Raw genomic sequence first — 14,025 nt, forward strand, 5'->3', positions numbered from 1 at the left:
TGTTATTTTGCTACTAATTTGACATTTATTGTATACCTCATACACACTGATCAGCCATAACATTAAAACCACCTCCTTGTTTCTACACTCACTGTCCATTTTATCAGCTTCACTTACCATATAGGAGCACTTTGTAGTTCTACAATTACTGACTGTAGTCCATCTGTTTCTCTACCATTCTGGGGGATTAAGTGTACATTACTAGACTTGCAGGAGGCACCGATTACAGTATAATGCCCATCTGCCATGCCTTTATGGGCGGACAGTGGCCATTTAGGTGCAGATGACTGACAGTGCCATTTTCTTTAAGCAGCACTTCAAGTGCAGTCTCTACACCTCATTAAGCATTTATTCACTGCAGTCAGGTTCTATATAACAGGTCTCATTGGCCACCTCGTTGCTGGCTTCTTTAATTTCCTGCCTTTTGTTTGTGTGCACTTATCTTATTTTGAGGCTGATACAGCAGGCTGAAGGTCTTATTCTTGGATCTGCTCAGCTTTTTCTGCCGGCTCTTTTGCCGACGTTCTTTTTCTGGTTTTAGGAATTAAGTGGGTGGCTTTATATTCTTTTGTTGGCTTTTTTGAAGATTGACCCTAGTTGAGAGTGAGCTATTAAATGTGTGTATTAAATATATGTATCAGAGATTTCATTGTTCAGGATTTTATTGTAAACGCTGTTTGATCTGATCGGTTGCAGGTGAACGACAGCAGTCCCAGAAGCCTCCTCTCCCAGCTCTGTGACCTGTTGGCATCAAGGCCCCTGCAAGGACTGGTGTATGAGGATGAGCGGCCCCTCCCTCTGGCATCGGGCCTGCTGGCCCCCATGCTAGAATTCGTTTCAGCCCAGACTGGCCTTCCTATTGTGGCTGTGGGAGGAGGAGCGGGATTGGGGAGAGTGCCACAGGTATGATGGGTAATTGCTCACTTAATGGCTCAAATGGTGCTCGTAGCAATATGAGAAGATGAGCTCGGTTTTCTTGGGCCCATTATAGAAAAAAAAAATATATATATATAAATATATATATATATATATATATATATATATACAGTATATATACATCATCCTCTGGTGATGTAGCAGCTTGAATGAAGTCACAGTAAATTGAAGTCATTTGGCAAATTGTATTAACTAAAAGGGGGAAAAGTTCTATAACTACAAATTACTGATGTTACTGGACAGCTAGCTCAAATTTATTGGCTTTAAAATTGATTTGTCTGATGAACCCTGGTCTGTTTGGCATTGAGCCTGTTGCACTATACAGAAGCAATCAGACGGTTTTAGGAGCAATAAAAAATGATCTGAAGGTGAAGTGTGTTATTACTGCGTAGTGTTTTTGGTATTCAATAAATGACTTTATTAAGAGTGGGTCGTTATCAGAGCGGCAAATAAAAAAAAATAGAAATAGATAGAAGTAGAAGTAAATTCTAAAAAAAAAATGAAATTCTGTGAAGAGGTTTATCGGGAGAGCGGCTCAGTGTGACAGATCGCAACTCACTCACTCACTCACACCGCTTATCCAATTGGGGTCACGGGGGGGGGGTTGGTGCTGGAGCCTATCCCAGCTTTTCAATGGGTGCAAGGCACACAGTAACACCCTGGGCGTGGCGCCAGTCCATCGCAGGGCATACACACACCCATTCACCTATATGGCAATTCAGTGTCTCCAATGAACCTGACTGCATGTTTCTGGACTGTGGGAGGAAACCGGAGCTCCCGGAGGAAACCCACGCAGACACGGGAAGAACATGCACACTCCGCACAGAATGGACCCGGAGCGCCCCGCCTGGGGATTGTACCCAGGACCTTCTTGCTGTGAGGCGACAGTGCTACCTACACCTTGCCGTCCGACAGATCACCAGTAAATACAAATGTGATCTAGCTAAAAATAACAACTAGTGGTTATAAATTGTCATGTGATTCTTTAAAATAAGAACATTAATGAGAAATATCAGATACATCTACCTGTGTTTTTACTTGCTGCAAAAATATGTTAGCAATTAAGTATTACATTTTGACAGTTCACTTATTATTGGATTATTCATTATTTTTTTTATATTTATAAATAATATACATGGTGGGTAGCACTGTTGCCTCACAGCAAGAAGGTCCTGAGTTTGATCCCCAGGCGGGGCGGTCCAGGTCTTTTCTGTGTGAAGTTTGCATGTTCTCCCCGTGTGGGGAGTTTTCTCCGGGAGCTCTGGTTTTTTTCCTACAGTCCAGAGACATGCAGTTGGGTTAATTGGAGCTACAAAATTGACCTAGGTATGAATGTGTGTGAGTGTGTGTATGAACAGTGATGGTGTTTCCTACCTTTCACCCAGTAATTCAGACCCACTGCGACCCTGAATAGGATGATTGTTTGTTTGTTTATTTGGATTTTAACGTCATGTTTTATACAGTTTGGTTACATTCATGACAGAAACGGTAATTACAGGTTACACAAGATTTATCAGTTCAAGTTTAATGTCAAACACTGTCATGGACAATTTAGTCTCTCCAGTTCACTTAACTTGCATGTCTCTGGACTGTGGGAGGAAAACGGATCTCCTGGAGGAAACCCACGCAGACACGGGGAGAACATGCAAACTCCACGCTAGCCCATTACGAGAGATCTTCAAAAAGTTTCCGCACTTTTAGATTTTGGTTATAAACAGTGAGGGTGTAGTAGGAGAAGGAGTAATCGGTCGTGTCTAAGAGACTGAGCTAGAGCTTATAGTCCGGATTTAGCGCCACCTGATTTGGGGGGGGGGGGGGTGCCCAGTGTTTCCCAGTAAAGCCGGACCTTTCATTGTTGAAATATGTTTTACACTAAAATGTGGTACACTAGAGTGAATTGTATTACAAAACTTTTTTCTATTTAAATATCTGGGGAAAAGTGATACAGTTCACCTGACTTCATCACATCATTGTATTTAAAAACTTCTAACTCTAGAGAGATAGCGGTAGCAGCTATGTTTCCATAACAGACCCGGCGTGCTTCTCTAAATGATATTTAAATCTGTGGGTGATTTGCGCCAACAGCCATTCGAAACCCATTCACAGCTACATTCCCCTTGTGACGGCCTCTGCTTGCTGCAGTGGCCACGTATTTCAGAAACGCTTCATAAGAAATCTAATTTCCATGATGATGCGTGCTAAAAATGAAGAGCCAGTAGTCATGGGAAATGTAAAGGGTTTTTTGTAATTGCTCTGCCAGACGCCTGATCAGCCTGGAGTTAATTGTTGTCGCTGTTATGTAAGAAACACTTGATGAGAAATTCAGTCCCCATGTTGCCGTGTGGAGAAAATGAATAGAGTGGAATCATGGGAAATGTAGTAATGTAATGTAATGTAATTTTTCTTTTTGTAATCACCGTGCAGGAAAGCGGCTCGATCTTCCTGCAGTTCAGCGCCTCCACCGCTCTCCAGCTGGAAGTGATCTTTGAGGTGCTGGAGGAGTACGACTGGACGGCCTTCTCGGTGGTGTCCACGCGTCACCATGGTTATCAGGACTTCCTGTCCGTGGTTGAGGGCTTCACGGACGACTCCTTTATCGGATGGGAGAAGAAAAGCATAGTGATGCTGAATTTAACAGATGACCCGGGTGGGATTCGTACACGTAGACTGCTGAAGGAGAATGAAGCTCAGGTATGTAGGTCCTAGTTTAACTCATTTATCAACCCACCTAGCGGCTAATTCACTCCATCCTCTTCGACAACCTTGCCATGCCATTGGTCAGTCTCTCTGGGCACCTCATTTCTCTTTAGGTCCATTTTTCTTCTCCGGCTCCAGTCTTGATCTATTTCTCTTTAGCATGGTCCCATCTCCTATCGTGTCTCCCTTTGACCCTGTGTCTCTGCCATACTTCTGCCATCATCTGATTTACAGATCCTCTAATTCCTTCTTCCCTTTATTCTCCATTCTCATTTATTTCCATTGCCCCTCCTCTCTCTCTCTGACCTCTCCATTTCCCGCTCTCTCATTCCCCCTCTAATTCCATGTTCTATAAATTAGTGGGCAGTAATGCCCGTGGGTGATTTGTGTGTGTAGTGGGAAGCTATGCTCAGGGGGTTGTTATTGTTCCGTGTGAGTCTCAGTACACTGGTGTCAGTGTTAATATAGCTCTGAGCCTGTGGTCCTGCATCCCGGTGCCTTGTGCATTAGCCTTAGCCAGACCTGCCGGCCCGTGCGGCGGGTACAAGCAGTCAGCGGTTCTGCTCAATTATAGCTGCAGCCACACTAACAAATTCTGAAGTCACAAATGCACACAAACATACCAACACACACTCACACACTCCCATTATTCACCTGGATGCATGTACCGAACAAGAGATTGGAGTTAAATTGATTTCTAGTTAAATGTTCATAAAGTCAACGATTGATAAGAAAAACGTTCAAAAAAGTTCCTAAGTTGATTTGTTTGTTTGTTTATTAGGATTTTGACGTCATGTTTTACACTTTTACATTACATTCATGACAGGAACGGTAGTTACTCATTACACAAGATTTATCAGTTCACAAGTTTAACATCAAACACATTCGTGGACAATTTTGTATCTCCAATTCACCTCACTTGCATTTCTTTGGACTGAGGGGGGAAACCGGAGCACCCGGAGAAAACCCACGTGGACATGGGGAGAACATGCAAACTTCACACAGAAAGGACCCGGACCGCCCCACCTGGGGATGGAACCCAGGACCTTCTTGCTGTGAGGCGAAAGTGCTACCCACTTAGCCATCGTGCCGCCCTCCTAGGTTGAAGTTAGTAAGAGTAGGTGTGTTTTTGTCTTGGCTCTTGATGGCTTGGTGCCCTTCTCCAGAATGTGTTCCTGCATTGCTTTAAAATGTATTAAAAGGTAAACAATTACAAATAAGATATAGACTGTAAGTACTTGTCCAAGTCATACCAACAAAAACAATTATATTTAATTTGTATCATTAATGACTAGGGTTAGGGTTATTTTCTTGTCTTCTTTACGTTACTCATGTTGCTTTGAAGTCTTACACATGTCATGACAGGTGTATGACATTCTTATGTCAATGTTATGACAGGAGTTTAGAGGTTAGGTTTAGGGTTAATGTTAGAGTTTGCAGTCTTGTGCTGACTGACTGCCAAATTTGTCACATAGTGATAAACCACGACCCGTCCTTGCTTGCAAAGTCTAAGCCTTTGGTGGATTTTACCAGTTACCTGTTAAGTGCTAATTGTGGAACCTTCCAGAACAGTGTTACTCGTATAAACTTAGTCATATTTTTACTTTCATCTTACCTTTTTTTGGTCTCTCATTTTAATGCCCATGCAGGCATTACATTCTTATTTCAGTGTTATGACAAGGGGTTCAAAAGTTAGGGTTTGTGTTAGGGTTTGCAATCTTGCAATGACAAACATTGACAATATTCTTACAAAATTTGGCACAAAGTGGTGAACCACGACCCGTCCTTGCTTGCAAAGACTAATTGTGGAACCTTCCAGAACAGTGATACTTGTATTTTTTTTTTGCTTCTGTTCCAATTTTTTTAAGTGTGTTACAGGCATCATATTCTTAAGTCAGTGTTATGACAGGGGGTTTAAGGGTTTACGTTAGGGTCAGTCATAGACTGTCTATAACGGACTGACAATATTCTTATGAAATTTGGCACAAAAAGTGATCAACCACGACCCGTCCTTGCTTACACAGACTAAGCCTTTGGTGGATGTTACCAGTTACCAGTTAAAGTGCTAATTGTGGAACCTTCCAGAACAGTGTTACACTTGGTCATATTTTACTTTCATCTTACCTTTTTTGTGTGTGTTAGAGGTGCCACATTTTAATGCCTACACAGGCGTCACATTTCTATGTCAGTGTTATGACAGAAGGTTCAAGGGTTAGGGTTTGGGTATGCAGTCTTGCGCAATAACAATACTCATACTGATGAACCACGACCTGTTCTTGCTTGCAAAATCTAAACCTTGGTGGATGTTATGAGTTAAAGTGCTAATTGTCAAATTTCAAGTCAAATTTATTTTGTATAGCGCTTTTTACAATGGTGCATTGTATTGTATCTCAAAGCAATTGTGGAATCTTCTAGATCAGTCTTACTTGTATAAACTTAATCTTATTTTGCTTTTGTCTCATCATTTTGAGTTATTACAGGCAGCACATTCTTATGTCAGTGTTATGACAGGGGTTCCAGGGTTAGGTTTTGTGTTTGTGTTTGGAGTCTTGTGCTGAGAAACACTGTCTTAGACTGACTGACAAAACTCTTACAAAATTTGGCACATAGTAATGAACCACGACCCGTCCTTGCTCGCAAAGACCAAACTTTTGGTGGATGTTACCAGTTACCAGTTAAAGTGCTAACTGTGGAACCATCCAGATCAGTGTTACTTGTATAACATTACTTGTATTTTGCCTGTTCCAACTTTTCTGAGTGTGTTACAGGTGTCACATTTTTATGTTTGTGTTATGACAGAGAGTTTGAGGGTTAGGGTTATGGTTAGGGTTTGCAATATTGCAATGAGAAACATTGCCTTTGACTGGCTGACATTACAAATTTGGCACATAGTGGTGAACCACGACCCATACCTGCTTGCAAAGTCTAAGCCTTTGGTGGATGTTACCAGTTACTGTTAAAGTGCTAATTGTGGAACCTTCCAGAACAGTGTTACTCGTATAAACTTAATCTTATTTTACCTTCGTCTCACCTTTTTGAGTGTGTTACAGGCGTCACATTCTTAAGTCAGTCTTATGACAGCAGTGTAGAGGTTAGGCTTAGTGTTAGGGTTTGCAGTCTTGTGCTGAGAAACATTGACTGACTGACCGGCAATATTCTTACAAAATTCGGCACATAGTGGTGAACCACGACCCGTCCTTGCTTGCAAAGACTAATTGTGGAACCTTTTAGAACAGCGTTACATGTACAACCTAAATCTTATTTTGCTTTTGTCTCATCATTTGTGAGTGTGTTACAGGCATCATATTCTTATGTCAGTGTTATGACAGGGGGTTCAAGGGTGTGCGTTAGGGTCAGTCATAGATTGTCTACAATGGACTGACAATACTCTTATGAAATTTGGCACATAGTGATGAACCACGACCCGTCCTTGCTCATAAAGACTAAGCCTTTGGTGGATGTTACCGGTTACCTGTTAAGTGCTAATTGTGGAATCTTCCAGAATAGTGTTACTTGTATAAACTTAGTCTTATTTTTCTTTCATCTCACCTTTTTTGGGTGTGTTACAGGTGCCATGTTTTCATGCTTACACAGGCGGCACATTCTTATGTCAGTGTTATGACAGGGGTTCAAGGGTTAGGTTTCGTGTTTGGGTTTGCAGTCTTGTGCTGAGAAACATTGTCTTAGACTGGCTAACAATTAAGAAATTTGGCACATAGTGGTGAAGCACGACCCATCCTTGCTTGCAAAGACTAAACCTTGGTGGATGTTACCAGTTACCAGTTAAAGTGTTAATTGTGGAACCTTCCAGAACAGTGTTACCTGTATAAACTTAGACTTATTTTGCCCGTTCCAACTTTTCTGAGTGTGTTACATACATCACATTTTTTCCTACAGAATACAATTAGGTTTGTCAGAGAGAACACTTTTCTTTGTACTTTTATTAGTTATATGACAGGCTGTTGCGGCCATCTGCGACAACCTAGTTCTGTGTACATACATGCTGTATAGATACTCTGTGTGTGTGTGTGTGTGTGTGTGTGTGTGCAAAATGTAAATTGGAATAAGTACAAAGCAGATGCATCCACTCCACAGGAGAGATAAAATTGTACATATTTTTGTATGAGGACGGAAAGTAAATTCGTTGAAGCTGAAGAAATTCTGGTCAAATAGGAACCGCTTGCACTCTCAGTTTTATAAAATAAAACCATATTTTTTTCTGTTCCCTTCGGAGCTTATTTCACTTCTCACCCTGTTTCTTTCTCACCATCTTTTTTTGTTCCCTGGGCATGTACCACCCCCCTTTCATAATTATATTCATAAGTCTTCTCTAGAGACGCAAAAAAGACAAGTATGCAAATAGTGTCACCCAGCGATGTTCCACTCCTCCTGTATTCTGTCAGATTTTTTTCTGTTTGATTTTCTCTCAACATTTCCTCCTCTGACCTATTTCTGATCCTCCATCCCGGCCACTCCAAATGATCTCTTCCTCACTCCTTTTATGTCTAGATTGTGTGTGTGTTCAGTTTTGACCTCTGTCCCTCTGTCCCGGTCCCTGTATTTACTCGTCCTCCGGTTCCCGCAGGTCCGGCTGCTGTACTGCTCTCAGGAGGAGGCCGAGCAGGTGTTTCATGCAGCGTGGGCTGCTGGACAGGCCGGAGCATCTCATATGTGGTTCGCCGTGGGTCCGGCGCTGTCCGAGCTGGGCGTGAGCGGTCTGCCCAACCGCCTGTTCGCAGTGAGGCCGCAGGGCTGGAGAGACGAGGCGCGGCGGCGTATCGCCCGTGGCGTGTCTGTCCTGACACATGGGGCTGTGGCCATGCGCAAGGACTACGGTGCCACTGGTGGGCCTCACTTCGTCACCAACTGCCAGACAGACGGGAACAGGACGCAGAGGATTCGGGGGAGGATGAAGTAAGGAAAAATTCTCAAAAGTACAAATACACAGACCAGGCATAACATTATGACCACTGACAGGTGAATTACACTGATTATCTCTTCATCACGGCACCTGTTAGTGGGTGGGATATATTAGGCAGCAAGTGACCATTTTATCCTCAAAGTTGATGTTAGAAGCAGGAAAAATGGGTGAGCGTGAGGATCTGAGCGAGTTTGACAAGGACCAAATTGGGATGGCTAGACGACTGGGTCAGAGCATCTCCAAAACTGCAGCTCTTGTGGGGTGTTCCCGGTCTACAGTGGTCAGTATCTATCAAAAGCGGTCCAAGGAAGGAACAGTGGTAAACCGGCGACAGGGTCATGGGCGGCCAAGGCTCATTGATGCATGTGGGGAGCAAAGGCTGGCCCGTGTGGTCCGATCCAACAGACGAGCTACTGTAGCTCAAATTGCTGAAGAAGTTAATGATAGGGGTCTAGTGTAGTCCATGCCTTGATAAGTCAGGGCTGTTTTGGCAGCAAAAGGGGGACCAACACAATATTAGGATATATATTGGTCATAATGTTATGCCTGATCGGTGTAAATCAAACTAAAAAGTAAACATAAAACAGTAAGACTGATGTGCCTTGAATGCTGAATCTCTTAAACTTCATGAAAAACACACTATACGCCCAAAATGATGTTGATACGTCTCCTAATCTTTGAGTCCAGGTCTTTCAGCCCCACACATATGCTTCGGGGAAGGTTGTAGCAGGTTCCAGAAGGTTCCACTATGACTGTGCGTCTTTGCTTAGAGATCTTGTTGAAAGCCTTTCCTGAGGGATGAAAGTTAATAAATGTAAAAGGGGGGAAATCAATATTAATGCCCGAGGTCTAGAAACTCTTTCCTAGCTTTTTAAACATACTTATGAATACAAACAAGAGCAAATAAAAATAAAAACGTTGTTTGTAAAGGTTATTATATTTGTTGTTATTATTATAGACGGTTGGGTGACAGTAAATTTCACTACCGCTAGAATCCAAGGCTCAAATCCCTAGCGGTTCTATCAGCCGGTCAGACATCTACATAATTGCCTATGTCTGGGGGGGATGGCGGAAGTCTCACGATGGATTGGCGTCCTGCCTGGGGTGTGTTGCTTCATTCTGCCCAGTGATTCCGGGTAAAAAGAAAAAAGTGGAAGAGCATGAAAATGGGTTGAATGGGGTTGAATTCTGACTCTGCCATGCAGCCACTGTTGGGTCTCGGCTCCAGGTGCAGCGTACAGTGACTGACCCCGTGCTCAGACCCCAGTCTTCAAACGAGCTGGGACACCCTGAAAAAGAATTTCATTGTACTTCTTTTTTTTTTTTTTTATGCATTTTCTCCCTTTTATGTGTAGAATACACAGGTTACCTTTTGAGGACATTTAAAACAGTTCAATTGTTAAAGAGATTTAGATGTATAAACCAATCAGAGCGTCCGAAATCAGATTTTGGGTAGAATCTCTTTCTTTATTGGTTGTTGTATAAGTGGCAGTTTAGTGGACGAATTACCACTTTTAGCTTTTTACCAGGAAAGCCGAGAGAATATATTATATAAAACGGTTTTTGTTAGTTAGGTGGATAAACACAGTTGGAAATGGATTTATATATTCTGGAAATATTCTGGAAACATACAAGATGGCCTCCAAGAAGAAAAAAACAAGTAGATTATATTCCTGGTTTGTTTAATATTGTCAAATATATATCAATATATTTTGTATTATTACAAGGCTGTATTTGTATTAATATTGACAATAAACACTGTAATTCTGTCAGAATGTGAAGTATTTTGTGTTTTTAAGATAAACAATATAAGCTAAAATACAGGCAGTGACCTGCCATTGTACTTCAAGTTTACATTATATCGTGATATGACTTTGTCATATCGCACAGCCCTACTTCTGTATACGTATGTATATATAATAAAATTATTAATATATTAAAATATTATTAATACATATTCTGAGAATTATTCCATTTTATTAAAACTGCTTTTTCTTTTTAATATTAATGTTTGACAGCTTTACGGTTTATTATTTTCACTAGTTCATATCTGCTTTTAAACCTTAGGCCTCCACAGTGCAGGTAATAGGAGAGACCAGGCTTAGCTTAAATGATTAGGCTTACTAAGTCAAACATTACTGTCAGATGCATTTTTAGCACAGCGTGTCATCATAAACAGGCACTGTTTGCACTGCACACTGACCCTTGTTAAACAACAACAATAATACTATCACTGGGCGCTTTGTTTAACTGTTATTTCATTTTACCCTTGGCTATGTTTAATTATGCACGTTACATGTTTTGTTGCATGAAACACATATCCAGTAATTATAGTAAACATTGGACGTCTCTTGGCCCCGGACGTCCGCGCTCCTCCCTCATCAGAGACAATGAGAGCGAGAGCAGAACGCTGATGTAGGAATTGTGCTTTTGATTAGAAGAAAGATGTACAATGTGTTTATTTGCTATTTTTCCTCTGTGAGTTGAAATACCAAATAAAAATAACAAGCATTTGCTGATAAAGATGGTGGTGAGAGTGGAACAGTGCTCTCTAGTAGCCTACCTTCTTTGTTTTTGTTAAATTTCTGTGGTTTTGCCGCTCAGGTAGCACAGCGGTAAAACACACGCTAAAACACCAGAGCTGGGATCTCGAATACATCGTATCGAGTCTCAGTCTTCCTGCCGGCTGGGCTGAGCAGCCACATGAACAATGATTGGCCTGTTGTTCAGACAGGGGTGGGATATTAATGCCGGATAGTCAGATGGGGTGGGATATTTAAAGCCGGATAGGGTCTCTCTCATAACTAATGCAATTACGACCTCTGCTGGCTGATTGATGGCGCCTGCACAGAGACGGGAAAAGAGTGCGGTCAGGGTGTGTCTCTCCGTACACAGTGCTGATCCGCATTGCACTCGTCAAAGTGTAGGTGATAAAATATATACGGCTGCTGCCCATGTGTTGGAGGGGGCGTGGGTTAGCTTTGTTCTCGTCAATCAGAGCGGGGATTGGCATTGGTGGAGAGGAAGCATGACGCAATCACGCAATTGGACGCGCTAAAAGGGAGACCAAGGGAGAAAATGCATAAACTATAAACTAAAATATAAACACATTTCTGTGGTTTGGGTTACTTAAACCTAGTTAATAATAACACTGGTGCAAAACTGCTTAACATAAGTCACTTCACTCCAGACAGCTTTTCATAATTTTTCATGAACCAGGACGTTTTTTGGAGATCCTTGTTGGAGGAACAGAGGAAGCTCAGACAGCCAGGATTTTGATCTTTGCTCCCATCGGTTTATCTGGTGAATCTCGGCTTCTTAACCAATGAAAACGCAAGCTGCTTCTCCTCAACGGGACGAACAAGAACTTTGCACGTTCCGCTACTTTTATGCTTGTTTTATCCTGGTCAGGGTTGTGGTGGGTCTGATTCATTGGGCAAGAGCCAGGAAACACCCCAGACAGGTCACTAGGTCATCACAGGGCACACACACACACACACACACACACACTAGGGCAATTTCTAGTAGCTCCAATCAGCCTGACAGCACGTCTTTAGAGGAAACTGGAACATCTGGAGGAAACACAAGAACATGCAAAATCCACACAAAAAGGACCCAGGGAATCAAACCCAGGCGCTTCCCGCTGTAATGTGAGAGGACTACTCACTGTGCCACGATTCGATTCCAGCATCTATGTGTTCCTGAAACCTGGAACTCAGGTGCACCTGCCACTCCCACCTCTCCAGCAGCACGTTAGAGGAAAGCTTGTTTTTAGTGTCAAGCTAACGCCCCTCATCATGATTGGTTCCCAGCTGATTGTGCTCAGCTGCAACTCGTCTGAGATGAGGAGCTTGGGGCATTTAAGGAGGCAGTTTCCAATCAGTCTTTGGAGGTTATTTTGATTTTGAATTGAGTGTCTTGTTGGTGTTGGTTTGTCTGTCAGTTTGCCTTTGCCTTTGCCTTTGCCTTTGCCTTTGCCTTTGCCTTTGCCTTTGCCTTTGCCTTGTTTGTTTAGTTTGCCCTGTTTGTTCCTGTTAGCCCCTGTTAGCCCCTGTTAGCTCTGCTCTCCATGTTCTGTTTGTCTTAGTTTAGTTCTTGTTTAGTTTAGGATTCATGTTTAGCTTTAGTTAGGTTCATTAAATGTTTAGATTAGCATTTAGCTTAGCACTTAGCATTGTTCATGTTTAGATTAGCATTAGCATTTAGCTTAGTTCATGTGTGTTTAGTTTAGCAGTTAGATCATATACAGTGTATCACAAAAGTGAGTACACCCCTCACATTTCTGCAGATATTTAAGTATATCTTTTCATGGGACAACACTGACAAAATGACACTTTGACACAATGAAAAGTAGTCTGTGTGCAGCTTATATAACAGTGTAAATTTATTCTTCCCTCAAAATAACTCAATATACAGCCATTAATGTCTAAACCACCGGCAACAAAAGTGAGTACACCCCTAAGAGATTACACCCCTAAATGTCCAAATTGAGCACTTCTTGTCATTTTCCCTCCAAAATGTCATGTGATTTGTTAGTGTTACTAGGTCTCAGGTGTGCATAGGGAGCAGGTGTGTTCAATTTAGTAGTACAGCTCTCACACTCTCTCATACTGGTCACTGAAAGTTCCAACATGGCACCTCATGGCAAAGAACTCTCTGAGGATCTTAAAAGACGAATTGTTGCGCTACGTGAAGATGGCCAAGGCTACAAGAAGATTGCCAACACCCTGAAACTGAGCTGAAGCACAGTGGCCAAGATCATCCAGCGTTTTAAAAGAGCAGGGTCCACTCAGAACAGACCTCGCGTCGGTCGTCCAAAGAAGCTGAGTGCACGTGCTCAGCGTCACATCCAACTGCTGTCTTTGAAAGATAGGCGCAGGAGTGCTGTCAGCATTGCTGCAGAGATTGAAAAGGTGGGGGGTCAGCCTGTCAGTGCTCAGACCATACGCCGCACACTACATCAAATTGGTCTGCATGGCTGTCACCCCAGAAGGATGCCTCTTCTGAAGTCTCTACACAAGAAAGCCCGCAAACAGTTTGCTGAAGACATGTCAACAAAGGACATGGATTACTGGAACCATGTCCTATGGTCTGATGAGACCAAGATTAATTTGTTTGGTTCAGATGGTCTCAAGCATGTGTGGCGGCAATCAGGTGAGGAGTACAAAGATAAGTGTGTCATGCCTACAGTCAAGCATGGTGGTGGGAATGCCATGGTCTGGGGCTGCATGAGTGCAGCAGGTGTTGGGGAGTTACATTTCATTGAGGGACACATGAACTCCAATATGTACTGTGAAATACTGAAGCAGAGCATGATCCCCTCCCTCCGGAAACTGGGTCGCAGGGCAGTGTTCCAGCATGATAATGACCCCAAACACACCTCTAAGACGACCACTGCTTTATTGAAGAGGCTGAGGGTAAAGGTGATGGACTGGCCAAGCATGTCTCCAGACCTAAACCCAATAGAACAT

At 42.5% G+C, this 14,025-nt stretch overlaps 1 protein-coding gene across 1 annotated transcript in view; it reads left to right on the forward strand.

Moving 5' to 3' along the window:
* The window catches only part of LOC134310215 (glutamate receptor ionotropic, NMDA 2D), a 123,326-nt gene that overhangs the window by 43,270 nt on the left and 66,031 nt on the right, over positions 1–14,025 (forward strand). The window contains exons 3-5 of the mRNA XM_062991756.1: positions 697–903; positions 3,361–3,627; positions 8,219–8,547. Coding sequence (XP_062847826.1) covers positions 697–903; positions 3,361–3,627; positions 8,219–8,547 — 803 coding nt within the window. The remainder of the gene's footprint in view (positions 1–696; positions 904–3,360; positions 3,628–8,218; positions 8,548–14,025) is intronic.

Source organism: Trichomycterus rosablanca, chromosome 3, assembly GCF_030014385.1.
Source record: "Trichomycterus rosablanca isolate fTriRos1 chromosome 3, fTriRos1.hap1, whole genome shotgun sequence".
NCBI lineage: Eukaryota > Metazoa > Chordata > Actinopteri > Siluriformes > Trichomycteridae > Trichomycterus > Trichomycterus rosablanca.